This window comes from Suillus bovinus (genome assembly GCF_016758785.1).
Source record: "Suillus bovinus strain UH-Sbo-P2 chromosome Unknown EDB93scaffold_16, whole genome shotgun sequence".
Lineage (NCBI taxonomy): Eukaryota > Fungi > Basidiomycota > Agaricomycetes > Boletales > Suillaceae > Suillus > Suillus bovinus.
Genome location: NW_024542072.1, coordinates 566,163 through 591,909, shown reverse-complemented (window position 1 = coordinate 591,909; position 25,747 = coordinate 566,163). Strand labels below are relative to the sequence as shown.

General features: G+C 48.0%; 7 protein-coding genes across 7 annotated transcripts; all 7 read right to left on the bottom strand.

Annotated features, from left to right (window-relative positions):
• Positions 1-858: 858 nt before the first annotated feature.
• On the bottom strand, positions 859-2,748 carry EDB93DRAFT_1135828 (uncharacterized protein). Its single transcript, XM_041449135.1, has 4 exons — positions 2,630-2,748; positions 2,144-2,567; positions 964-2,092; positions 859-913 (listed from the first exon to the last, which is right to left on the bottom strand). The coding sequence occupies exons 2-3, from the start codon at positions 2,502-2,504 to the stop codon at positions 1,083-1,085; spliced, it is 1,371 nt and encodes a 456-aa protein (XP_041309476.1). The 5' UTR covers positions 2,505-2,567; positions 2,630-2,748; the 3' UTR covers positions 859-913; positions 964-1,082.
• A 1,755-nt stretch (positions 2,749-4,503) lies between these two features.
• On the bottom strand, positions 4,504-6,112 carry EDB93DRAFT_1082488 (NADP-dependent oxidoreductase domain-containing protein; the record flags this gene model as incomplete). The annotated part of the gene is made up of 11 exons (XM_041445688.1): positions 4,504-4,548; positions 4,610-4,942; positions 5,002-5,110; positions 5,160-5,214; positions 5,264-5,318; positions 5,367-5,419; positions 5,472-5,557; positions 5,610-5,720; positions 5,773-5,858; positions 5,924-5,964; positions 6,019-6,112. 11 exons carry the CDS (start codon positions 6,110-6,112, stop codon positions 4,504-4,506), a joined length of 1,068 nt encoding a protein of 355 aa, XP_041309475.1.
• A 744-nt stretch (positions 6,113-6,856) lies between these two features.
• On the bottom strand, positions 6,857-8,811 carry EDB93DRAFT_227815 (NADP-dependent oxidoreductase domain-containing protein). The gene is made up of 13 exons (XM_041455793.1): positions 8,611-8,811; positions 8,514-8,554; positions 8,368-8,453; positions 8,207-8,317; positions 8,071-8,156; positions 7,963-8,015; positions 7,858-7,912; positions 7,748-7,802; positions 7,658-7,693; positions 7,534-7,606; positions 7,346-7,484; positions 7,100-7,293; positions 6,857-7,043 (listed from the first exon to the last, which is right to left on the bottom strand). Exons 1-13 carry the CDS (start codon positions 8,714-8,716, stop codon positions 6,999-7,001), a joined length of 1,080 nt encoding a protein of 359 aa, XP_041309474.1. The 5' UTR covers positions 8,717-8,811; the 3' UTR covers positions 6,857-6,998.
• Positions 8,812-10,103: 1,292 nt separating this feature from the next.
• Positions 10,104-11,611, bottom strand: EDB93DRAFT_227796 (uncharacterized protein). Its single transcript, XM_041455792.1, has 7 exons — positions 11,431-11,611; positions 11,255-11,367; positions 11,045-11,200; positions 10,920-10,998; positions 10,740-10,865; positions 10,499-10,689; positions 10,104-10,448 (listed from the first exon to the last, which is right to left on the bottom strand). The coding sequence occupies exons 1-7, from the start codon at positions 11,489-11,491 to the stop codon at positions 10,209-10,211; spliced, it is 966 nt and encodes a 321-aa protein (XP_041309473.1). The 5' UTR covers positions 11,492-11,611; the 3' UTR covers positions 10,104-10,208.
• Positions 11,612-14,285: 2,674 nt separating this feature from the next.
• Positions 14,286-16,536, bottom strand: EDB93DRAFT_1135812 (cofactor-independent phosphoglycerate mutase). Its single transcript, XM_041449134.1, has 6 exons — positions 16,253-16,536; positions 16,018-16,191; positions 15,800-15,953; positions 15,242-15,742; positions 14,525-15,188; positions 14,286-14,473 (listed from the first exon to the last, which is right to left on the bottom strand). The coding sequence occupies exons 1-6, from the start codon at positions 16,282-16,284 to the stop codon at positions 14,442-14,444; spliced, it is 1,557 nt and encodes a 518-aa protein (XP_041309472.1). The 5' UTR covers positions 16,285-16,536; the 3' UTR covers positions 14,286-14,441.
• A 208-nt stretch (positions 16,537-16,744) lies between these two features.
• EDB93DRAFT_1102738 (uncharacterized protein) lies at positions 16,745-17,438 on the bottom strand (the record flags this gene model as incomplete). Its single annotated transcript, XM_041447239.1, has 3 exons — positions 16,745-17,028; positions 17,085-17,198; positions 17,249-17,438. The coding sequence occupies 3 exons, from the start codon at positions 17,436-17,438 to the stop codon at positions 16,745-16,747; spliced, it is 588 nt and encodes a 195-aa protein (XP_041309471.1).
• A 2,628-nt stretch (positions 17,439-20,066) lies between these two features.
• On the bottom strand, positions 20,067-25,001 carry EDB93DRAFT_227664 (uncharacterized protein). Its single transcript, XM_041455791.1, has 11 exons — positions 24,836-25,001; positions 24,550-24,784; positions 24,295-24,496; positions 23,924-24,243; positions 23,725-23,856; positions 23,563-23,638; positions 23,137-23,516; positions 22,846-23,002; positions 20,874-22,761; positions 20,658-20,804; positions 20,067-20,604 (listed from the first exon to the last, which is right to left on the bottom strand). The coding sequence occupies exons 1-11, from the start codon at positions 24,965-24,967 to the stop codon at positions 20,500-20,502; spliced, it is 3,774 nt and encodes a 1,257-aa protein (XP_041309470.1). The 5' UTR covers positions 24,968-25,001; the 3' UTR covers positions 20,067-20,499.
• Positions 25,002-25,747: the final 746 nt, after the last annotated feature.

Here is a 25,747-nt window from a genome sequence, read left to right as displayed (position 1 = left end):
AGGTTCTTGATATTTTGTTCCAGAACTCAGCGTGTTGCGTGTGGTTGTTTGGGGCGTATATGTTGGCGATGGTCAGGTGTGTGTTATGCCATTTTGTTTTAAGTGCCAAGGCTCTGCCGGGGATGATTACTGTCGTTTCTAGTTCATTCGGGTTGAAGATTTCGGTGTTGATCACTACTGCTACCCCTGCCGAATTACCTGGGCGGTGTGGGTCTCTCGAGTTTATGACTTTGATTCTTCGTGAGTATAGTTCATTTATTCGTGTTTCGTGTTCAGGCAGTAGGTGCGTTTCTTGGACGCATAGTATGCCTATCTTTTTCTCTCTCATAATGTGTTGTATTGTTGACCATTTTGATATTTCACTGTTCCCTAGTTGGGGGGATGCACGGCCCTTCATGTTCAGGGTAGCGAGAAGAATGTTAGCTCTCGTTTTCTTTTTCTTTCTGATGTGAGGTGTGTCTCTATTGTTGTTGTCTGCCTGGTGTGGCGTTGGAGCTGGGGGTCCGCCTCCAATCTCCTGTGTAGCGTCATCTGGGTTGGCCCCGGCGGTTTGAGGGCTTCCCCCTCTGCTGCTCAGGAGGCTCGAACCAAGGCCGGGAAAAGAACCGTAAAGTGAGTTTTGATTGTAAGTTTGCTGAGTGGTCGAACTACTACGCCATCTGAACGACCATTAAGAGGCGAGGGCTGTCATATCCCGGGCAGCCACGGTGGATAGATGTTCACGCTATCTGAAAAAACGAGTCCTGTACTCATTGAGTCTTCTGCGGTCACTTCAGCTTCTCAGCACGGCTAATCCTTGGCCTGAATAGGCCTCCATTTTGGCATACGCCGTTAGGGCTCCTTTGGCTTTCCTGTCTTGCTTCCGCAATCAGTAAATTTGGGCCGCAGGTGAAGGGGTTGGTTGGATCTAGCCCTGTAGATCCAATTGATGCAGTTTGTGGCTGCTGTCAGGGTCGTGCGCACCTTTGCATCATTTAGGTTTTTGTGAGGGGGGTTTATTCAAGTACGTAGTTACATGATGTATGCATATGTGCAAGTTAGCTATAGTATCACGGGGGCGGGGTGGCAAGTATGTGTGTCAGCTAGTAAGTGAGTTCTCGGGCGGGGGCTCTCCTCCCTTTGCCTCTACCTCTTTGGCTCATATTGTTGTGTCTCACGGTCGTGTTGTGTTTGGGTCCATTCCAAAGTGGGATGTTTGGGAACGGGCAGAGGCCACGGGGGTGGGCAATTGAGTGGCAGAGGGGGCAGGGCATGAAGTTGACTGCCGTGCCATTTCCTTCGAGTTCAGATGGGTAGGTTAGGGAGTGAAGGTAGGCTCTTAGCTTCGTCCAGACTGAGGGATTATTGGTGAGGCTGATCGCGAACACATTGTACCGTGGGAGGAGGATGCCTCCGCTGACCTTGAAGTCGAGGCGCTCTATCCACAGTGATCTGATGAAGTCCCATGCTGCGGTGTGGACTTTGTCTTCAGGGAGATCCCCTTCGGATAGGATGTCACAGATGTCCCATCTGGTGACGTCATCCGACCATGCTTCGTAGACGGCCGTTCTGACGGTTGCTATGTCTGTGGTCGAGAAGCCGTGGAGGCAGAAGAGGAGTAATGGAGGGGAGTTGACTTTGAATTGGTGAGCTGCGAAGGTGATTTCGGTTGATGACCAGATTCGTTGGTCTAGAATGAGTGATTTTGTTTCGTCTGATATGTTGTAGATCAGGAAACTGAGGGGGTGGTCAGAGCCCTCTTTGATGGCTTCTGGGCAGGGTGGGGAGACTTTCACTTCTTGGTCGTCTTGGTGGACGAAGTGAGCGATCTCAGCTACCGCTATGCGTAGGCGTTCGACTAGTATTGGGCCTTTAACAGAGGGGTTTTTCCCGTCGTGGTCAAAGACTCTCACAAGGATCTTGGGGTGGGGTACCTTGAGCCATGCGGTGATGACTTTTGCCGCTTGGAAATCGAATAGCTGTGCTGCGTGGGCCAAGTGAATATGGGGGAAGCCACCAATTGGGGTGGGTGTGAATTGGGGGATGACCATGAGTGAGTTAATGCCGTTGGACTTAATGATGGAGCGATTCGTCTCTGCGACCGCTAGGTGAGCTCAGAGAAGGTCTTCCTCAGATGCTTGTGATGTTGCAGGAAGTTGGGTACGAGCTGGGGTTGGGTTGGGTGTAGAGACGAGTAGGTCTGTCATTGCTTCATCTTCCGTGGGGGCGGGGGTCTGCGCAGGGGTTTGGGGGTGGGTATCGGTATCGAGGGGCATCTCTACCTCTAAGTCCTTTGTGAGGGTGAGGGAGTTGGTGGTTGGGGTCGTCTCATTCTCCTCAGGTTCTGAGGGCGGGATTCGCTCGATGTGTGGGCGGGGGGATGGTGATGGGGTATCAGGGGGGGATAGTCCCTCTGCGGTGCATTCCCCTTCATCTGTTAGGACGTTGGGCGGGAAGAATTGTGAGCCTGTTCGCTGATGTCTGTGAAGGGAACTGGCGGATGCCCATAGGAGAGGGGCGGGCATTGAGGTTCGCAGTTTTTACGCTGGATATGTCCTTCATCTTTGTGAGCAGGTTGGGGATTACTGCTGGTGAGGGGGGGTCTTTTATACTGGGGTTTTCGGGTGAGGGTGAGGGTGAGGGGCGTTACCTTATGGCTTCATTATGGTAGTTTGAGGTAGGCTGTGTTCTCTTTATGGCTTAGGTTCATTTGTTTATCAGGGCGTTTGGGTGGGGGCTGGCTTACATGTGTCTCGGTTGCATATGCTGTTGCGGGATGAGGGGAGGTAGGGGTTCTTATTACACTTGTTGTGTTCAGTAGGCGGTACACGTACTTGGGCCGTTGTGTTTTGTCGGGTATTTCGTGTTCCGTGCACTTTATTATGTTTTTAGTTTATATGTGCGTGATGGGTGTGGTCCGGTTGGGTGATTGGGACGGGTTTTCAGTTTTCAGTTTTCAGTTTTCCTTCTGGGGTTGTGTGTGGTCTTTTGTCTCATATGTTGTAGTTTGACGTATGGCTGGTGTTCGGGTAGTTTGACTGCCTCGTTCTGGTTTTCTTCGGGCGTTGTACTTGGTTGAGTTTGGGTATGTGGGGAGTTTACTCGCGTTGATGTGGTTATATAGGCTGGGTTTCGGACTATGTAGTATCGGTGAGTTCAGTTTCGTTTCGTTTCTAAGGTGTTTATTTGATTCATGGCCAGTTGGTACTGTGAGCTGCGACGGCTCTACCTTGCCCGCAAAAATTTTGCGTGGGAATTTCGTCCATGGTAGTGGTACGGAATCAAGGGCCCCCTCTTTAAGTACATTTCGGCTATCTTTAAAGTTTAACTGGCGCACTCACCTATAAAGGCGGATGCGCCAGTGCCGCAACATCTCAGTTTCCTAAACGAATACTGAGATGTGAGTATTTATCGCTTGTAGCGTTTGACGAATAGTCTAACGCGTTTTCATAGTCGTACCTTTTGTCTAGGTACAAAACATTGTTAACAGAGTTTCCTAAACGAATACTGAGATTCGTACCTTTTGTCTAGCGTCGGCTTACCTCCTCCGTTCTACGAACGAGACGAAGTTCGAGGCTGTGTGCTGCGGCTACAGCTTTACATATTTCTCGAATTGCAGCAAATCTAGGTGCCTATTCAAGCTGAAATTTCCGGCGACGGCAAGGGGTCAATTTCTCCCGCGCAAAATATCCGTTGAAGCCTGGAAAGTGTCATTTCGACTCACTTTCTCCTGGTTTCCTTTTGCAACTTAAGTTCAGAGATTACAGATACAGGATGCGCTGTGAGCTCTTTCCCAACAATCGACGCCTCACTCGAAATCATTGCGCATGCAATATCAGGTGACAATGATGCTAATTTTAATTTTCAGCTACGATCACATAATCAAGCTCGTAAATAACCGAACTTTAAATTGATTCATTTACAAACTCAACTCGGAATGCAAGGCTTTTACCCTATACGTACGTCGCCTCTTTTATCTACCACATGCTTGGTGATCCTATGATCCTGTTGCAGTTCAGTGATCTTAAATGCCTATATCTTCCTCGGCATCCCCAATGTCAATTTGCCGCCCGGGTATCCAGCTATCCATCCACTATCAGCTTACTTCTCATGCGTCAAAATCGCATGCATCAAGACTGCAGGTAATGCCGTAAGTTGACTCATGTGGCGGAGCATCGATCTCACTGCTGTATCCAAATAGACAAAGAGTCGAGAGGAACTTTCGGTATTGGGCGATGCACAACCGCCTTTTTGACAAAATTCTGTATCTGTCGCCTATGCGATCTTTCTCTGCAAGGAGGTGGATTGATACGACTAAATAATAACTTCAAAGCGGCAGGCACAAACTCGGACCGACCGAATCACCCTGGAATACAGGATGTCTTGGCCTCTATTCTTTTTTACCAGCGTCGTCACATCGCAGTTTCCCGCCAACTAGCCGTCAATACTTAATCTTCTCTCGGAGTTGTTTATGTCAGTCAGTCAGTCCTTCGTGCCATAAGATCCGACAGAAAATCATCGATTTCATAGACGACCATATGCATCAAGTGGTGGCCTGCCAAAGGTAGGCTGAAAGGGCAGTGACGATCAGCATCCTCAATTCAATCAACATTCCAATGTCGCCACTTACAGTTGGTGCAGGTTTATTTTGGAGGATGGTCTCAATTTTGTATAGGATCTCAGGCGTTAGCTTGGGAATGACGTCTAGTGCCTTCAAGTTATCGACCACCTGCTCAGGCTTGGAGGCACCGAGGATGACGGTGCTCGTGTTCGGATTCTTTGCAATCCATGCCAACGCCAAGTGTGTGACGCTACACCCCAACTCTGTCTCGGCGAGCTCTGAAAGCGCTTGGACTTTGCGAATCTTGGAGAGACCCTCCTCCTCGCTGAGGCTCTTCAAAGTATCCTCAAAGAATTCGGAGTGGGCAGCAAACCTCGATCCTTCTGGGATTTCATTGTTATACTGAAGATCGCGAATCATCAGCAGTCTGATCTGCAGTCTATCTTGGGAATGTCGATTACCTTCCCAGTGAGGAAACCGCTAGCCAATGCAGACCAAACGGTGGTTCCGATGGAATATTTCTTGTAGATAGGAGCGTATTCCTTTTCGGGGCGTTCGCGGTGAAACATGCTAGATACTCATCAGGATGCTGGATCTCGCAGTATATTTGTCAACTCACTTGTGCTGACACTGCTCAGCGATAGGAGGAATCAGGTTGAGCTTCTCAGCGATGTCTAAACAACATATTACATCTGGGTCATTCGAGAAACAGGTGAAACGCACGGTAAGCCTCCTCAATGTCCCTGGCGGACCATTCTGATGTGGCCCAGTAGAATGCCTGAAAAGATTTTGAGAAGGACTAAGAAACATGAGCCTTGAGACTCACCCAGCCCTTCTCAATGACATAGTTAAAAGCGCGGACAATCTCCTCCATCGGTGCTGTAAACGATGTCTTCAATGTCTATGTTTGTGGTCACAACTTCAAGCGTACTGGTGTCATCAGGTCGGTGTGCGAAGAGGACATCAACATAATCGAGGCCAAGACGATCCAATGATTCCTGAGTACCTTCAATAATGCTAGGCCGACGATAAGTTCACGTGACCTGATTCAAGCTTTATTCGCGCTCACTGTTTTCTGGAGAGACCAGTGTCATTCGGACCAGTACGGGTACCAAAGAACAATTTTGTGGTGATGATCAAATCAGAGCGGCGGTAACCAAGTTCTTTGATAACGCGACCCCTGTCCAGAGGCCATGTTAAACTTATTCGACGAGGCTTCCTTTAGCACGCACATTTCAACTTCCGAGTAGCCCTTTGCATAGCCCTCAGCGGTGTCAAACATGTTGATACCATTCTCGAAGGCAGCTTTGATAATTTCCTGATCGTGAGACCGAGTTGAGGCTTGCCATTCACGTGTAAGCCTAAAAATCCAGGCTCCCTTACCTTGACAGGGTCACCAACAACAGTTCCTCCCAGCGTCAGCCCTACGACGTATTGTCAGCACCATGTAATGCTGTACCAATTAGCAAGCTGCTCACATCCACCAAGTGAGAATACCGGCACCCGTAGGCCGCTGGGGCCCAGACGGCGGAAGGGCATGTTCTTAGGGTCGAACTCCGTTTTGACAGACATGGTTTATACGGTGATGGTGTACGGTAGGGTGGTTATTGCATGGGACTTTACAAAGGCTTCAACTCAAGTTATATATGTATGTGAAACTAACACATCTCTAAGCGACACTGTCTCCGCCTCGTGTCAAAACCCAATGATACTATTGACAGGGGTGTTATACACGAATGGTAATTACATCCATGCTCATGCATACAGTCCGTCCAAATGTAGAGAGCAGTACATCGACTTGAAAATCTAGAACTAACATGAACTAACATCAAATTTGGGCGAGCGCGAAAATTCTTGCGTTCCTACAAGTTCAAGTGAATCAACTCCCCCACTACAACATCAAAAACGGACTTTATTGGCTATTCGTACTATATCGTTTTTCCATTTTCTCGCGCAAAGCAACTGCGTCTTAACAAGTTTCCGTTGTTTACCGTGCTATATAAATATAGATTCTCTCTCTTTCCCATACGTTAGTCGAGGATTTTCCCGACTAACGCCTGGCTCTATTTCAACACAGTTATATCGACTTCATCAGACTCTATTTCAAGTACAAAGCAAAGGTTTTCGACGTGCAACAAGTGAATTGGAATCAAAATCTGAGCGATTCAAGCTGGTACTAGTAGACCATGTACAGATGATACGTGTGAGTTCTTACTCATGCTTCTCAGTCAAGATCTTCATGATGTCATCGCGACACCACGAGTACATACTCCGAGTCGGAAGACCATAAGAAATCTGTCGAACAACGGGATTCCGTGTTCCCCCGCCTTATGACAAGACGAACTCAAATGTTTGATGTTCACATGGGTCAATCACGGCACTTATCTAAGACAGCGAGACTGTTGATACTGGGAATTTATTTTCCGACCACGAGGTGCACTCTATCAATCTCCCCTTCTCACAGACGGCCGTTGGGATCTAGTGGCGGGCGACCAAATGTCGGCTACAAGCATCAAGTTTCAGCATCGTGAAGTTTACTCATCAAAGGCAAGCATTTACCGGGCCAGATGGCTGGTTCTCCAAAATCGCTTCAATCCTGTCCATTATCTCCGGTGTGAGTTTGGGGATAACGTCGAGAGCCTTCAAGTTATCAAGGACTTGCTCAGGTTTCGAGGCTCCGAGGATGACAGTGCTTGTGTTCGGGTTCTTTGCGACCCACGCAAGTGCCAGATGCGTGACGGTGCAACCAAGCACTATCAGGTGCGTGTCAGTTCGATCAATCGTGTGCGACAAGGGAGGAAATACCTTGTTCTGCGAGTACGCTTAACTCATTGACCTTGCGGATCTTTGTGAGACCCTCCTCCTTTTGCAAGCTGTCCACCGTGCCCTTGAAAAAGTTGGAGTGCGTCGAGAAACGGGTTCCATCTGGGATACCGGCATTGTACTGCATCCGAGATGAGAAAATGATTGTTGGCTTATTGGGAGCAGCACACCTTTCCAGTAAGAAGACCGCTAGCAAGAGCGGAGAAGACGGTGGTGCCTAGTTGGTATTTCTTGTACAAAGGACTGGTAAATTTGTCTTAGCCACTGATCATAACGAAAATGATAGTGACCCACCGGTACTCCTTCTCGGGGCGCTCACGATGGAACATGCTGACCAAGGACTTAGAATTCACAGTCGAAAAGATGGGGGGGAGGGGCACTTACTTGTGTTGACATTGTTCAGCGATGGGTCCATGGAGTCCAAACTTCGATGCGATATCTGTAATAACCACTCGTCAGCAGTGCTCCTGACTCCCTAACACAAAAGAGCTCACGCTGCGCCTCCTCGATCTCGTATGCAGACCATTCTGACGTTGCCCAGTAGAATGCCTAGAATGCTGTGAGTACTTCGCTCTTATTCTCCTACTCAGGCGACATACCCAGCCCTTCTCGATCACCCAGTTGAATGCGCGCACTACCTCTTCCATGGGGACTAAACAATTTGATTGAGCTGATTTGATCCCTTCAGCGAACATGGATAACCATACCTGAGACATCCGGGCGGTGCGCAAAGATGACATCGACGTAGTCAAGACCAAGACGCTCCAGAGAGTCCTTAGTTCCTTCAATAATACTGAAAACTAGGTCAGCACTCTCTCTTGAGTGCAGTCGCAAATGACTCACTGTTTTCTCGAGAGACCACCATCATTAGGACCAGTACGCAGACCCCAGAATAATTTGGTGGTGATGACAAGATCTGTCCGGCGGAGGCCGAGCTCCTTGATTACGCGACCCCTTCCCTCGCAGTCAGCTTCAATGCTCGCCAAGGTGTCGAAGAATCTCACATTTCCAATTCGGACTTGCCTTTTGCGTAAGCCTCTGCGGTATCGAACATATTGATACCATTGTCAAATGCGGTTTTTATTATGTCCTTTTGGTGGGTGGTCGGATGCTCTGATATTTTGAAGACTGGAGTTTAATTAATGCTCACCTTGACTGGGTCACCGATCACAGTTCCACCAAGAGTAAGCCCTATTAAGTTCCCGTTCAGCACCATCAAGCACGAATAGTACACGAAATAAACATACATCCACCAAGCGAGAAGACAGGGACTCGGAGACCACTAGGGCCGAGCCTGCGGAAAAGCATGTTCTTGGGGTCGAATTCGACCTTGACATCAGATCCAGAAGCCATTGGTTGTTTGTGAGAGATATTGAAAATGAGAGGAGTTGGGTAAGGGGAATAAAGTCTTGAGTGTGTCGGTATTTAAAGAATTCAGTCATTGCTGCTGCGGGCCGCCGTCACCACCGACTTGACGTGCGGCCAATCATCGATCATCGATATCGTTCCAGGACCACCATGTTGTTGTCGAGACATGCCAAAGTCAAGCGTCAGGTGACCTACGAACATTTGAGCGTGGCATCAATCTCAAGCTCGGAAGAGTGCTCAATCGGTGAGCACATGTGCTTATGGCCGCCTGTGCATAGGTGGGTATAGTAAGATGACATGCGGTCTTCGTAAAAATATCGGAGAAATGTGCTAGGTTTTTGATGGGCGACTGGCCGACTCGGAGGGGCCTGTCCACGTCATGATCTAGCCTTCCCTTCGCATTGTTGGGCATGTGGATGCGTGTACTTAGTAGCACATGGCAAGATCTGCAAGTTATTACGTGCGGTGTGGCTTGTATAGTTTAGCTGCAGCCTGCTCTTATCCAAAGAGGGATGACATTGGCACAGTACTCCTGGCATCGACTGTGACATCCAAGTCAGGAACACGACGTCTCGACTTTCATGTCTGCATCAGCTTTCTCCAAGGGGTTTCCTGACCTGTAGACTAGCGCAGTACTCCTGGCATCGCCTGTGCCAACCAAGTTACAAGCAGCCGAGATGGTTACATCTCGCAATCAAAGCTCAAGATTGAGTACACCCAAAAAAAATTCGGGCATGTGTGAAGTTGAAGACTGTATGGCATCATCCCGAAAGGCACCGTCACTCACAGCATTTATAAGTGTCCTCCGGCAGCCTGGAATGACATGACGCGATGCGACAAATGCAGCTACAGTCTAGTACGAATAGACTGATGGGTCGTGGTGAATACATGTCAATTATCTCGACATCTATATCTACCTCTCTGACTGCTGAGCCTAAGCAGGTCGGGGTAGAGCAAACTCAGCAAAGTAGTAGGTGCAATCACGGTTGGTGGTGCGGATCAACAAAGGGCCCGGTAAAGCCCGAGATCACAACAGTTTGCATGTAGCGCACGTGACGCGGCACGGCTTCAAAGCTTCAGAAGCTTCATGCAGCTTGTTCTTCCTCTCTCTCTCGAGCAGAGCAGGCCGTCCACTGCAGGCCATCCACTGCGCCTAATCACATCAACTCCAGGATATTCCACGACTCCAAATCTATCCCTAGATTCGAAGTGTCTCTATGGTAGAGATAGACGTGGATCTCATTCCAAAGCTCCTGATTGTATTTGAGACTTCAGCTAGATGACTTCATTGACACGAGGGCGTCATGTGAAAATCACATGAGCGAGAGCCTTAACATGATTTATAAGAGACCCTGGTGTTTTCCAACTCTAATGCTCTAGGGGGGTATACCGTATCATATGGTTCAGCATTGGAACTGATATCGATATCCACAATATCGACCGCAGCTCGTAATATAATATCCGACTCCAGTTAGATCTACAATTGAAAGACGCCCCCTGAGGACGGTTGACTATCTTTTCCGCTCATATTATCAGACTGAACGATCTCCTCGGTAATATGCACAGCCACCCGTTGCATGTTGAAGTTGTGGTCCCGCGTATTTCGTCCTCGAAAGAGGTTGGTGAGAATGCCACCTATTTCAGAGGACTGTTCGCTCGAGGAGTGGCCGCCAACGTGGAACTGTACTTGGAGAATGATGAGACAGAATGTAATCCCCTGGAAGACTTTATGAATATCTTGTATGCAAACCAATTCATTTTACTTACTACAATCGGAGGGATCACAGCGAGCATGATGTATTCGCCATTGGATCCGACCAAGAATGATATAAGGAGAGCGAGCACACTCGTGGCATATAAAGCGCCACTCTCAATGACGACGATGAAAACGGGTAAAAGGGTGGCAAGGCCTCCTGGCATAAAACGGCGAGTTTGATAAATTCGCCATGCAATTGAAACTGTGTTATTCTGGTCATCAGTAGCCACAAAGCATGTGCGATAGACGTACTGGTACAGACGACGCTGACAAACATGGTTAATGTATAGAATGTAGTGATACATCCTGAAGCGGCGGCGGAAACTTTGGACAGTGCATAGGCCCGAGAGAGGGACCAAACAACATAGTACCCGGTAGCTGCAAAATGACAAGATCAGACGATAATCGGATGATACCCTTCGAAATGCTCACCCGCATTGACTACTAGTACGATACAACCGAGAATGGCAACAAAGCGGCTTTTGTGGTTAAGTACGTGACATCGCCAAACCTACTCTATTCAAAGGGAGATCAAACATTCAAGTGGAGAAACTTACAACTACACCATCAGCAAGAGTGGTTTGTGTAATGTAAAGTGCTTTCGATGCAAGATCCAACGGGGAAGCGAGGTCCGAATAGTAAGTATCTGCACCAATCGTATCCACCTTGAATATGAAGGCTTCTAGCGCTCGAACAAAATCGATTATTAGATGCTAAAAACGATCATGTTGAGCAATTTTGCCAAGAGGTTTGGTTATTAGACTCACAGCTGTTGCAATACAGAGTAGTATGGTTGCCACCGGGACGAGAAGTTGTCGTTGAATGCCGGTTTTATTGAATAAGACGAATATGGTCAACCAGTACAAAGTAAAGAACACGCCTGTTAGATGTTTGAGATGATAAAATTCGACGCCATGACTTCGAGTACTGGTTGGAAACGCACCGTATAACAAAGTTTCGAGAAACAAAGCTAAAAATGAAGCTGTATCCAAAGGTATGCCCATTACGAATACAGTAATGTGACTGGACCCACAAATGAGAGCCAGACAGGAGATATGACCAATGGAAGTTTTTTGGAGCACAACTAAGCGCAGGTAGTCGCCTTCAGAGCCAGATAAATCGCAGTGCGGAGGGTGAAAATACTCATAATAGGTGTCTAACGTGCACAGACTATCCGAAGACTTCTATCAGTGTATATCGTAAGTGCAAGCATCGAAATTACTCACTGCTGTAACTGTCTAACCATTACCAGTGAGGTCTAGTTCAGCCCATTTTGATGTTCGTTACCCGATAACATTTTTGTGGATGACGGACTCTCTGAGTATTATTGTCACAGTAGCCGCAGATCTATAGCATTATAAGCTAGCTAGAAGCCATTGAAACCTCAGGATTCATGTTCCTAACCCTAGGTCTAGCCAGCACATTGATGCGAGTTACATTTTTGAGTGAGAAGTGCAGTGGTGTTCGGGTCAAGGTACCTATAGAATAGACTCATGCCGTCAAAGCTAAAATACGTCGTACGATGACCTAATTTACATACTTATCGCTCACAACTCTACATATATTTCATCTGGAGAACAAGTATTTAATCGACGCTGTAGAACCTTTTATTCACAATTCATGAGTGCAGCGTGACAGTTAGACTGTTGACTTGATTGAGTCTCCGCTTTAACCATCTAGCAGAATCGGAGCTGTCCGTGACACTCAGAGCGCTGTCGGACTTGAAATGCTATTGTGTGTTGGCCGAGATGCCGCGCGTGACAAAATGCATGAGTTTTCAATTTCCAGTGTTGCCGCTGCAACAAGCTCGCAATAAGATAAAATAAATTTTGTTGGGCCTAATCCACAAAAACTCGAGGTATACACTACAGTATATCTGATACTTATGAATATGTGTTGTCATTCAGCCACAAGTGAAAATTGTGCCTTTCCCGTCGACAGTCTTATCTTCAGATAAGAATGTATTATGTAATGTGGTTAGTTAGAGCGGAGCGCCGTAGCTTGAACGTTTGAACATTTAGGTCTTGCGGAATGGCACGGAGTTCTGGAAGCACTCGTTCTTGCATATCTGGAAGCTAAATTTTATGATTGATTTCGTCTCGAAAGGAACAAAACATCCCAGGTCAAGGCTCTTGCAGGAAAATCCTTCGAGCCGCAATTATGGTAACTGTAAAACTAGTTAGACCCGTCTCATGAACGAGATCGAACGGTGCTTCGGCCGGCACAACTAGCACTTACAAATTCACATTCTCAAAACTCCGTTCTTCGCCCGCTAGCTCTCCGATACTATCATTCGACGGGAAATGCACAATTTACACTTATTGCTGAATAGCAACACAACAACAACACATATTCGTATCGGATCTACTGTAGTGTATACTTTAGGTCTCTGTGCATTAGGCCCAACAAGAATTTTTAATTTTGTTGCGAGCTTGTTGCAGCGGCAGCACTGGAAGTTGAGGTGTCGAAAACACAATAGAAATGCACAATTTCGTCACACTATGTCACGCGCGGCACCTCGGCCAATACACAATGATATTCACAGTCCGACAGCGTGCAAAGCGAATGAAAGTCCAGTGTTCCGCACCGTTCATAACTTCAAGCTTCAATAACGAGCTCCAAATCAAATTTCATTGAGGGAATAATATCTAGTAATAAACACTAGGCTGTGCTGAGTGATCATTATTTGCTGAAACTCTATTTAATGGTGCAGGAAGGCCATGCAGGGGGTAAGGCATGTATCTGCCAGTGGACGGCCCAGCATGTAGCTGTGGTGGGAGGTCTTGTGAAGTTCGAAGAGGACGAGCCCCTTCTGGGGCTGGCACTGGCTGCATGAATCGTGTCTCGCGACCTGGATAATGGAGTGGGTATGCAGGTGGTGGATTAAATGAGGGGAAGGGTAAAGGACCGTTCATTTGCTGTGCCGCTTGACTCGAGAAGGGAGCGCCGTTACTATGCATAGCTATTCAGACATTATCAGCAACAAAATAAACATGGAAGTAAGTGAAATACAACCATGACTGATGCTTGGAACGAGCTGCTGAGATGGTGTAGCTTGAATGGGAGCAGTATGGTCAATTCTTGGTCGACTGTCCTTGTAATGTAACAATGTCCTCTGGTGTCTTCAAAGGAACAGATGCTGATATGTGCCGATTCTGCCGAATGCAAAGAAAGCGGAGACTCAACCAAGCCGAGAGTGTGATTTCCCAATCTAGCCTGACCGTCACGCTTTGCTCATGAATCGCGAATAGCATGCTGTGGTGGTGTCCTATTGACATAGAAACACCTGGAGTAGATTCAGGATGGTGCATTTCACATATTTTGAACTTTCTGTGTTGATAGGTTAATGGGATCTGGGTGGATCTTGGATTTAGTGTCCAAAAATCACTCATTTTGGGCACACTCGCACAATGTTTCATCTCGGGAAGGCTTCACAGCACCGATTTTAAAATTTTGAATTGGTAGTATTATTGAATGTATGCTAATAATTGTCCACCAGCTGTTCCGAATGAAATATATGTAGAGTGGTGAGCTCTGGAGTGCATTGTGCATTATCCATCGATTGTGCATTCCGAATCAGGTGATAGTACTTCCCTGAGGTTTTTTTTTGAAAACCCGTCTTGTTGCCCTTTTGGGGCCGTAGACCCTATTTCGGCACGGGGGGCTTACTAAGTTACTAGTATAGTTGGTCGAGTAGGCGTACCCGTACTCGGTCGGCATGCTGAAGTTCTCGAGGTTGGCCTAGGCTAGTTGGTCGCGTCACAATCGGATGTGTCATCGCATCCGTTGGGATCCAGATTTTTTGGCACGCGCACAAGGTCATCTGTCTATCTTTCAAATTGTGATATTCTCGTGGCTCCTACTTGACTTTTACATATTACTTTCAATTTCCATAGTCACGGTATATTCTACAACCTTCGTCTACATTCCGTTTGCGTCCGCCGTCTATCCTATCTATTTCTTCAGTAATGAGCGCCCGGTCATTTCTAATGGACACTATCAATAAGGCATCACGCCAAATCGCAAACAATTCTTACCTTCCGGCTGAGTTAAGCCCATAATCGCCAAAATAGTGGGTGCAACATCAGCAAGTGCACCCCCCTCTTCTCCTTCGCCGTCTTCCTCGTCGCTCGCAAACTCAAGACCCTGGGCTGTCATGATGAAAGGCACCTGGTTGGTAGTGTGTGCAGTATGAGGGGCACCAGTCTCCAAGTTGATCATTTGCTCCGCATTTCCGTGGTCTGCGGTGACGAGCAAAACGTATCCAGCCTCGACGCATGCGTCGTAAACCGTTCCGACCGCCTTATCAGTAGCAGTGATGGCTTCTACTGCAGCCTCATACACACCCGTGTGGCCGACCATGTCCGGCGGGGCAAAGTTGCACATGACGAACTCGTGCTCCTTGCTCTTAACCACCTCAGCGACCTTGTCTGCGACACCTTGGGCGCTCATCCCTGGCTGCTTGTCATATGTAGCAACCTTGGGAGATGCGATCATATAGCGTTCCTCTGCAGGGAACTGTTTCTCGAGCCCGCCGTTGAAGAAGAACGTAACATGGGCGTATTTCTCTGTCTCTGCGATATGCGCTTGAGACACGCCTTGTTTCGAAAGCCACTCGGCCAAAACGTTGGTCATGGCTTGGGGCGGGAAGGCTACTGGGAATGGGAACTCAGCGTTGTAACGGGACATAGTGGTGATGTGCTACACTATGCGATCAGTTCGGAATGAATTGTTCGGCTGAGATACGAACTTACCAGGTCTTTGGGGATGTCTATTTCCATAGGCTTGTCCGGGAGTCCAATGACGCTTGCGATCTCCCGCATCCGATCTGAACGGTAGTTAAAGAAAAAGAGGGTGTCTCCCTCTTTAATACGTCCCTCGTCTCCATTTACGATGATGGGCTTCAGGAACTCATCAGTCTCATCATTCTTGTACTTCTCCTCGATTTTTTCGAGGATGTCTTTACCCTCTTCGCCCTCGCCGCGAACGAGGCCATCAACAGCGATCTTGACGCGTTCCCAACGCTTATCGCGGTCCATCGCATAGTATCTGCCAACAACCGTGGCAAGTGTACCATACTCGATCTCTTTCATGAAGTCCAGCAGTTCTTGTGCGTAACCCTTAGCTGAGCGAGGTGCAGTGTCCCGGCCGTCGCCGAAAAAGTGAACGTAAGTGTGAGGAACGCCAGTTTCCTTTGCAGTCTCCAAAAGTGCCTTGAGATGTCTAATGTGGGAATGGACACCCCCATCTGAGACCTACGAAGTGAAGTTATGAAGTGATGCAGTGCACGGCCATCATCGTAACATACTGACCAGACCAAGGAGGTGAAGACGGCCATTTCCGTCCTTCGCATGATTCATGCTCGCAAGGATCGTCTCATTTTTGTGGAATTGCCGTTTGGAAATGGACACATCGATCTTGACGATATCTTGCCACACGATACGGCCTGCCCCGATGTTGAGGTGGCTAGAGTATTGATATAGGTCGTAGTTGAACGACAGGATAAATCGGGAACGCATGTTGTACACACCCAACTTCAGAGTTGCCCATGAGCCCATCGTTCAAACCGACCGCATTTCCATGTGCAAAAAGGGTGCGATAGGAATGTTTTTTGGCAATGGTGTCCATGTTGGTGGTGTCTGCTGCATCGATAGCATCACCTTTCATGCCTTTCTCTGGAGCGATTCCCCACCCATCGTGAACGCTGTAGTGATAATCGTCAATGAAGCAAGATCTTTACATTCGGGTACTACTGCGCTACCCACATCAGACAGACCTTGTTCTTGACCTCGGGCATGGTGGTCACAGTTTGAAGATGGTGGGAAGTCTAGCTGCTTGCTAGGCCTTAAATAGTGCTGTGTTTGCAGGGCGCACGACGCGAACAGGCTTGGTACCGACAAGCAGTGCCTTGGCGATAAAGCGATCTTTGCGTTGAGCGTCGGAAACGATAATCTTCAAGTTATTGTTTCAAACTCAGCGGCTCTGTTTCCATTTATATTCAAATCACTGAATCCTTGGATCAACAACTTCTCTCCTTCGTGGACTTGTCAGGGATCCTGGCTCATTAACTATAGGCTAGGGGCTGTTCTGTTGCGTACGGAATCATACTCCTCTATGTTATCGCGCGACTTATAATAAAATTACAGATTTATTGAAGACCCATTCACAATATTAATTAATGTTGGCCGCCGCGGGGGACCTGCCCTTCGATATGCCTAATTATCCTCGATATCTGCACATGACCTCCTAAAGTACAATTATTCTCGATGCTCATAGTTCGCACATCTCGGATAATAATCACCTACACTGTGCGGCCGTCTGGCGAAATCACTGTTCGGTTGCGATGCCCACGAACAGTTTGAATGACTACTGTCTTGCCCCATGTTTGCGTCGTACAGCTGGCTAAACCATTCATAATTTTGTTCTGTCAACATATGGGTCGTGTTTGGCGACATTGTGGTGTCGGGTGCACAGTGGCGCGCCATGTCGGTCCTACCATATGACCGCCATTCCGCAGGATCCTCGTGGATCACACTACAACCTAAACAAAGTCGTCGATTTAGTTGATCTCTATAATATTGGCAAGTTTTTCCTTACATGATGGTGATTGAGGATGTTCATGATTGTAACTTCCTCTAGGAAACTCATCCAGTGCCTTCTGTTGCGATAACAGATAGTTTTCTTCTGCTAAGCGTCTAAGTTCACGGGAAGCTTCAATGTGCTGTCAGAGCAAGAAAAACGATGCAAAGAGGTGAACAGACCTCTCCTCAATATTTCCTGTCTGGTTCGCGGACCATCCTTGGCCACCTCTCTCAAGGCCTCTCGGAGTTGCAAAAACCCATCCTCTTCTTTCTTCCTGTATCGCCGTTGAGCAGCAGATCTATTTCTATTGTCCCTCGCAGGCTGCGGAATTTGCAGACTTTGCGAGGTAGGAGTGTTGAAGTCCGTCATGTCGAAGGGAAGGTTCACCTGATGTAGAAGACGAAGTCTTGATGTGGTGATCGACTGGGGGTTGACATTGAAGAAGTGCATCATCTTATAGGCACATCCATACCACGTTTCGACATCTAGGGGAGTAGTTTAACGAGAACAAGAACAGGAAGAACATTTCTGGCAAGTTCATTTTGACAACATTTCGGCCCGAAGTGATGATCTTAAGGTTGAAATTCCTGCCCAGCAGCTTGGCGGTGAAGGTTCCTTAAGAAAATCGGGAGGGTTAGAACAACCTCAGGAATGCCCGGCTGTCACCTCGTGCGACTGGTATTCAACTTTTTCCCGTCGTGAACGGAATAGTCCACCTGCAACGCCGTGTTCTGCGCATCCGATAACTTCCTACAGAGATGCGAACTCAACGAAATACCCCGCACATACGCTATCAGAGTCCCACATGGTTGCAAGGCAGACGGCGTGTTACATGTCAGTTTGTGTTCCGCGGATGACATCGATGATGTCGCGCCCGATGTTGCTTGACAGATTGTGCACAGCCATAGATGTCTCCATCAACCCGGATGCATGCGCACCCCACGTTTTCGGCACCTGACTGCTTAAATGTAACCTACGGGTAACCCGGGACATGAAAACTTCGACTTCTGCTGATAGGCCGGAGAGCCGATCGTTGTACGAGACAATATCCCTATCTCTAAAAAAAAACCTGCTCAATTTCAGCTATAGGATTACGCCCAGGTCTGCAGATAGAGTCTCCGAACTCTTCTGGTGTTACATCAATATTCTAGGCTGCGCTTCGCTTTTTCGGTTTGCAATCCAACTTAAGCGCTGTTGTGTTTAAGGGATTTCGCAGTATACCTCGGCTTTGATATAAGTTACCCACTAGACGCCATTCTCTATTATTGTACATCTATGGTGCATGTGACTTCGACATGGAGCACTTTCACATTACCATCTGACTCATGGCATGGCTAGCGCCATGATATCGAAGCGCTCGATGGTCCGAACACCGATAATCGTGTCCTCAGCTCTGCCTACCTCGCAGCCAGTTCGCTGAGGCTACTCAGAGGACAACAGATATTTTTTGCTTCTGGTGAGAGGAGCTATGACATGAATATCCCTCTCACCCGAACTTTTCGAATACAGTCATAACCATATTCATGGAACGCCGTGGACACGTAGAAAAAAAAGCTTTTTCATCGATAGTGCCTGGTCGATCCAATAGGTCCATAATTCGATGGGGGAGGCACCAGAAATGTTCAAGAAAACGAGTCAATGGAGGTCGCGTCGCTGGGGGCTGACTCAGTTATTTGGTCTTCATCGATATTGTTCTACCAAAAAAACAATTCGATGGAGGAGGCAGCTGGTAGAACCACTCAAGAGTCATTCAGCCTGGATGGCTCGTACCTACGGCTACAGCTTAAACTACGTTGACCTAGCGCCCCTCAAAATTGTTCCAAGACATGGATTTTCCTGTACGTTGTACGTGTGTTTTCCATATTGATTTGCTGTACTAATGCGTCCGGAACTATGCTTTATGAAGCACAGGTGCCACGGCTCTAATTATCGGTATTCAATTTTCTTCCGGGAGTATCAGCTCCAATTCATCTTCCAAGGGTGCCTCTATACACTCCCATTTAGGCTCTAACTCCATATGGTGAACCCGCCAGCATTCTTTGAAAGGGAAAAGAATGTGTCCATGTTGATTATCTATTATACAACTCATGTTCTTTAGGACCCCAGTCCACCAAGACCCCTGGCCTCTGCATGCCGACTTCTGTGCTGTTCTTGCTTTGCTCTTACCCCTGAGCTACTCCTCACACCAACCCATCTTCGTGTAATACTTGTACTATGCTCCCACCTGCCGCTCACTGAGATGTTCCCTCCGCCAAATACTGTTGTAGGAAAAACTCGAGCTCTTCATCGGACAGTATCACAGCTGCGTGCATTTTACTCAGTCCGGAGAACACGCGACCGCAAAGTATCTTTATCTTACCTGCAGTATTGTTTTGGATCTCCCCGAGCTGCTGTTGCAGGTCGACTTGTTCTTGGCCCAGGCTTCGGAGACATTCAGTCGCTTTGTGTCTCGTCAGCTTTGCAAAAAGTAGACTTCAAAATACTCACCTCTCTTCAAGATATCGCGGCGTCGAGAGCGAGCATTAGTGCGCTCGACTTCGTTTAGGGCCCCCAACAGATTGTCAAAGGCACGCTTCTCCCTCGCGCGATAGTCTCGCTGAAGGTCGGCCTTGTTCTGCGGCTCTTGTAATGGTCTCTGGTTGTCCATCGTTTATCGAGTTCCGGCTATGGGAGATGCTAGTTCTGAGGACCAAAGATTCTCATTCAATGGCTTTATATCTTGTCCCCGTTCCCAGAAGCGTCAAGAAGGTACAGAATGGAACTTTCATACTGGCGACTTCATTGAACGGCTCTGATATGACTCTGATATGACTTTGATGTGACACAGGAAATAATAATAATTACATGGTTAATGTTTCCTCGATACATGCTCCATACAAGCGTCCCGTGGCCTCCCGCAGCTTCCCGCAGCTAATGCATTCTGATTCAGTTTCTATCGGTATGGTCTTTCGTCCGATCTCCTTTGACCTTACTACTGACCATCAATGTTCCTTACACGTCTCACAATAATACTATAGGGCTATGTCCGACATAGGTTCGTTGACCGGCCAAAGGACAATGAATATGAATTGAAAAAAAGACAGAAACGATCCTATATTACTTCGGTCAGCACCGCGGCCCACGGAGTTTCGGCCTACGGCACTGCATCGGGTCCGCGCGAGATTGAGCAGAGAAAACGTGGTGATGACAAGTGGCCGTCCTGCCACCCGTATGACTCCTACCACCCGCGCTTGAGTGGACCTACTATCCGATCGTTGTAATTTCCGCCCAGCAGTGATCCTTATTACGTATAACATGTGATTATCAGCCTCCCCATCCACACGGACGGATGTTCTCAACATGATACGCTTATCAGTTTGACTTATCAGAAATCAATACAGCAAGGTAAAATGAATTTTGGCCAAAGTGGTTTATTTGCCGCAAAATGAAATCATACATGCGACAAATCCACCCTCTGAAGATATAGACCAGATTCACTATCCGCATCTACAACCATCTCCTGTGTGCGCCGCTCGATAATGGCGTTTAGAGAAGCCTAGGAAAGTCCATAATGAATCTGCGAATATCGGAACATGCAAAACATCTTACTATCCGCTGGCTTCCTACCAGATAAGAAAATTCTGCCACACGACTCTCAGGAGACATATTGAGGATTTCTTGAAGCGATCCCTGATACAGCATCACGAAGGCTGCGAAATGGTTCATGCCCTCCACACTCGCAAGATCCGCTTCATCCTGGAAAGAAAGATGGGCAACATAACGTACATGCTGTGGGGCTGGATGAGAAACACGGAGTGGACACACCTCATGTTCATCAACCTGTAGCCACTCCCGATCTTCCCAAATTGCATTACCACCTTCATTGAAAGCCCATTCCTGAGCCAAGTTCCCAAACATTCTCACAAATAACGCCGCCTCGCCTACATCATTAGCAAACGCCCATTGAATCTTACACCCTGCGTTCTTCGTCCCACAACCCTCGGCGATGGTCAAGAGCCGGCGGAGCTTCTTAATTGCTTTGAGCATGGGAGGCGAAAACGCATAGGGCACTAGTTTGACGTTGTTGGTGATGATTTCTGCCGTAAATGCATTTGTACTTGGGAATGCCTCAAGAATAACAAGAATACGTGTATACCGCCAGGATGCCTGCGAGATGCGATCGACAAGTTCTTCGACCTGTGATGGAAGGGCCAGCAGCGGCGCAACCAGCACGGCTGTGTCTGGATCCATCACAATGTCCACACCACCTAACACATACCTCTCTACGAGATGCACCCGGCACTCGGGAGCCCGCAAGGCCCGGACAAGCGCGCGCTTCTGGATGAGAGCCATGCTTGCAAGATAGTAATGGCTCGCGGTCGGTGGGTTCCATACATCGGGGAGACGTATGGTGTCGGTGTCGAGGATTTCTAGAGGTACAGCACGGGGCGGCGAGGTGCTGCCGAGTTCCAAAGCCTGGGGTTCAGAGGAGATGACCGTGGGAGTTGCCGACGGGAGGGGATAATGCACCACGTTCTTGTTGCGCAGTGCCAAGTAGTCATTTAGAAACCTTCGCGTGACGATAGTGGCGGTGATGGGGTCATCCAGGCGTCTACGTTTGGATACGGGGAAAGCACTATTAGTAGCCATCTCCGGGACGAAATATCGTAAGAATGACGTCATGTTCGCCGGTTGGTCCTTTTCCGAGATGCCTTGAGTTTTCTTTGGGCTGTCGGTATCCGGTGACACTCTTCGTTCCTCATCATCATTTAAGAGTACGCATGGATCGGTCGGATACGTTGACACCCGCTCACTATGGGAGCCAAATGAAAGCGGGAAAAAGGCCGATTCCGTACAAAGGTCTTGGGTGTTAGCCATGGCATAATCTTGGTCAAGTCCGCCGAGAGGAGGCCTGGCCGGATATGGACTTGGGCCGTACCGGTGCCATGTCGATGACGGGAAAGATGAAGGTGGTCCTTCGTGGTCTTGATCCCTATCTTGCTCCTGATCCTGGAGTTGGCGGTCGTCCTTGTCGTCCTTGTCAGAGTAATCAAAATCGTCGAGTGAGTAGACAGCTTCCAGAGGACTCGGGTCATCTCGATCTCGATAACACGCCTCATTGTCGCAGAGGTTGGAGAATGTAACACCACGATAATCGAACGCAGTTTCTGGATCACCGAAAGTAGCACCAGAAATACCATTATCTGCAACATCGGAGTGGTCGACAACGTTAGGAATGCTATCCAAAATGTCAGAATCATGAAAGACAGGGTGAGGAGGCTTCGCGGGCTGATCATCATTGTCCGTTTCAAGTGAGGTTTCATCTCCGCCCTCGACATCTTGTCGTTCGTGGTAATCTTCGCCATATTTAGCACCATGTTCATGCAGATCCTCGAATTCAGGAAGGCCGGCATGAAGTCTTCGTTCTCTTTTCGTCAGCACCAGTTCAAATCCCTCTCCTAGCATAGAAGACCTGGAAGGCTGGGGAGGCGAGAGACCAAAATTCCCTGTCCCGCGTTTGTCTTTTGGTTTCTTCGATTCCGCTATGTTGGCCGAATGACATGAAGCAGTTTCAAGGTCTGCAAGCAGTCCGTGGATCTTTGCATCGCTTGCTTTGTCAACATAGCCCAGTTTCATGAGGTCATCTAGAGCAGGTTCAGTGACAAGGGAGACGCTTTCGTCGGTTGGAATCGGGGGCGCGAATTTGAAGGGTCTGCGTGTGCCAGTATATGAGAGCAGTTTCAAGACGACTAGAGAGTGTTCGTATTCTAATCGAGCTGGAGAGCGGACCACATACCTCCAAGATAACTCGAGGTTGAGTGGCTTGATGCCTTTTACGGCTTCCAGTGAAGTGTGCCGCCGAACGTTTAAATTGTCTCCACGTATGAGAGCCCTCATGCTTGTAGGCCGCAGAGACGGTCCCAGGTGCACTGTGGGTGGTGGAAGGTGTGGCACTGTCGGGTGACGGTGGTGTAAGAAATCCGAAATTTTGAGAAGACACCCAGAAGAAAATATCGAGAAAGTATATCAAAAAGAATAAAATTATGAAGACTGCTATCAGCCACAAAAATGACAGAGACTGACGCACCGTCCATCAATGCGACATCCTTTTCATCCAACCTTTCCGCCAATACACACCCCTCGACGTTCTCCTCTTGCACCTCTCGGTATATATGCCTGAGAGTCATGTTAAGACCCTGTTCTACATCAATATCTTCCAAGGCCTGATTTTGACCTGACTTCTTTCTTCTGTCTGTTCCCGCATGCGTAGGCAGGGGTGAAGCAGCACAAACAGAAGGTGGCTGCCCAAGCATAGAGTCTTCTGCATCAAGGATCCTCCCATCCTCCGTGCTTGGGGAGGAATGAAACAGCGCAATATTGGTATTCTGATTCATCAGCGCTGTAGTATGGCCTTCTTTTGACTTCGCAGCAGCCACAGGCTTCAGGTGCTCGATAAGTGACTTGAGACTAAAAAAGCGTGAGTAAGCGCTCGTATATGGACTGCAGCACGCACCTGTTAGAACTCCTTGGTTTGAGTGAGTACGGAAGTATATGCCCAGGTTTGCGAACGCGCGGGATCTCTACTTCGTCTACCAGCCCGTGATGAATAGCCAAACAAGACATGGTTAGGGGGCGAGTTCAGGGAAAGGTACTGAATAGATGAATATATGCTCACCCATTCTAGCACCGAAAAGACTTGTAGCAGGCGTGCCAGGCGGTGTCAGTGAGTCCTCCCATAGTTCGTCGATATCTGTCTCCTGTGAGGAGATAGGCGAGACGGAAGGCGGAGAAGATATGGGGTGGACAGCTACACATTTGGCAGTCAGCCTGTCCCCTACATACTGAGAATAAAGAACTGGGAACGACCTACGTACCCCATCCATCGACAATCGACATGCTGACAATGTCTACATCGTCCTCTAACTCTTTCGGAACAGGAGCAGGGACAGCATTCAGCCTATCCGCGATGTCCTTTGCATTCGCGATACCTGTCCATAATGAACCCGGGCTTGCTTTAGATCGAGGAAATAGAGGGGGAGAAAGTGGACGTTGAATCTGAAGTGGTGGGGAATTGGCGCGCAGGAAAGAAGTGACATGTACGTTGGTCTCGGTTGACTGTGCAGGCGGATTTGCCAATTTAAATAGCGAAAGGATGCAAGTGCGGGTAGTGGATTCTATCGTGGGGCGAACATTCCTGTTCCACCTTTGTGAGTGGTGATCTAAGAGCAAGAAAAAATTCGCGCACAAAACCTCCTCTAAGTTAGGTAAATCCAAGTCCTCAATTTGTGCGACCACTACAGACTTGACACCAGTGTGCTCGAATAGCGCAGGCTGTGTGCGAGGGAGAGATGCGCGCAGGACGTTGAACCCTGCTTTCGGGGTCTGCTTTCGCGCACGGTTGGTAAGGATGGGTGTCATAGGTCTGTATATCTCTGCAATGTGCGTATCTATAACACGTTACGTCAAGATATTGTGAGCGATAAAAAAGAATACAACGGACACATGTGATCCTCCTCTCGCCAGCATGCCTCGCTGCGGAGCTCCCTGCCTTCACCCACAATAGTCTTGAGTAATAATTTGATCTTGCGTACGGTATTTCCGTCTGTCGTCAAGCGCTCGTCAAAGGAGAGGTCTTGATCCTTCAGAGATTTAGCGAGGGTATCGAGTGGATCTGGAGGTAGCACGAGTGCGTGCGGGTCCGCTAACGGGACAAAATCTAAGGATTCTGCGAAGATCTTTGCCACGTCTTAGGTTCCATTATGTATCGTTGGTCTAAAACTACACACCTGCTCAAGCTTAAACTCGGTATATGCGACATGGTCTCTGGTAATGTACCTCCTAGCGTAAGGAAGGAAGGTCTGGCGAATGTGGTTGCGAACTGTGAGCTCGTATTTGGGTGATATCCCAGATGGATCCATATATGTAGGATGAAAATCCCAGTCAGTAATGAAGTCAGCTAATAAACAATATGAAACGACTTCAATTGAAGTCCAAAGGAGTTATGTCACGTCACACCAGTCACGCTCGCGCTCTTTTGCAATTTAATATTTTGTCCTACTAGTAGGCTTTAGTCGCAATAGATGCACTAGTACTGATCTCACGAGTGAGTTTGTGCCCTTCATTTTTGCGACGACTCGACTTTTTTGAATCTGTTGCTGACAAGGACCACATGTGACATCACACATGGCAGGGCAAGCGGCCCACGCCATATGAGTCGAGGTCCTTAGCATAAGCACCGGATTTCGGTGCTGCATGATGGGTAGGAGTGCATACAACGCCCTCACGCAAATCAGACACTCAACATACTCAACTATCACGTCCATTGCAAATTTACAGTGTCTTGCCACATGAGGTGTTACACATTGTGCAACCTACCTGTAAATCGTCAGCCTGAGTGCATCTCAGCCTCTCAGGGGCGATAACCTCTGGCAAAGCTCTGACCCCAAAGTAACGAATTCTGGAAAATACAAATTGAAGCCGAAATTGGGTGTACATTTCCAGATCAGTGTGGTGCAACTTGATTCTTGTCCACAGTACTTCATTGCACGATCTCTGGCGAGGCAACAAAGTGGAAAATAAAAATCGAAGTCAAGATTGGGTGTACATATCATGTAGGTATACAGTTTGGTATATCGAAGTCCTGGACAAGTAATAGGTTGTGCATCAGTGCGTAACTATGACTGGACACTACATGAGAA

Excerpts from the sequence above, each read along its gene's own strand:
- EDB93DRAFT_227664 (XM_041455791.1), bottom strand. The coding sequence starts at position 24,967 with ATGGATCCATCTGGGATATCACCCAAATACGAGCTCACAGTTCGCAAC. Across the intron at positions 24,497-24,549 it reads GCGAGAGGAGGATCACATGT|ATACGCACATTGCAGAGATA; the intron begins GTCCGTTGTATT and ends AACGTGTTATAG. Across the intron at positions 20,605-20,657 it reads TGGTAGGAAGCCAGCGGATA|GCTTCTCTAAACGCCATTAT; the intron begins GTAAGATGTTTT and ends GGACTTTCCTAG.
- EDB93DRAFT_227796 (XM_041455792.1), bottom strand. The coding sequence starts at position 11,491 with ATGGGCATACCTTTGGATACAGCTTCATTTTTAGCTTTGTTTCTCGAA. Across the intron at positions 10,866-10,919 it reads CGTACTAGTAGTCAATGCGG|CTACCGGGTACTATGTTGTT; the intron begins GTGAGCATTTCG and ends GTCATTTTGCAG. Across the intron at positions 10,449-10,498 it reads CTGTGATCCCTCCGATTGTA|GGGATTACATTCTGTCTCAT; the intron begins GTAAGTAAAATG and ends AAAGTCTTCCAG.
- EDB93DRAFT_227815 (XM_041455793.1), bottom strand. The coding sequence starts at position 8,716 with ATGGCTTCTGGATCTGATGTCAAGGTCGAATTCGACCCCAAGAACATG. Across the intron at positions 7,803-7,857 it reads CGAGATCGAGGAGGCGCAGC|ATATCGCATCGAAGTTTGGA; the intron begins GTGAGCTCTTTT and ends TGGTTATTACAG. Across the intron at positions 7,607-7,657 it reads CGCCCCGAGAAGGAGTACCG|TCCTTTGTACAAGAAATACC; the intron begins GTGGGTCACTAT and ends CAAATTTACCAG.
- EDB93DRAFT_1135812 (XM_041449134.1), bottom strand. The coding sequence starts at position 16,284 with ATGCCCGAGGTCAAGAACAAGGTCTGTCTGAT. Across the intron at positions 15,743-15,799 it reads GTCTTCACCTCCTTGGTCTG|GTCTCAGATGGGGGTGTCCA; the intron begins GTCAGTATGTTA and ends TTCACTTCGTAG. Across the intron at positions 14,474-14,524 it reads GGGCTTAACTCAGCCGGAAG|AAATGACCGGGCGCTCATTA; the intron begins GTAAGAATTGTT and ends AGTGTCCATTAG.
- EDB93DRAFT_1135828 (XM_041449135.1), bottom strand. The coding sequence starts at position 2,504 with ATGCCCGCCCCTCTCCTATGGGCATCCGCCAGTTCCCTTCACAGACAT. Across the intron at positions 2,093-2,143 it reads ACCCAACCCAACCCCAGCTC|CTCACCTAGCGGTCGCAGAG; the intron begins GTACCCAACTTC and ends ACCTTCTCTGAG.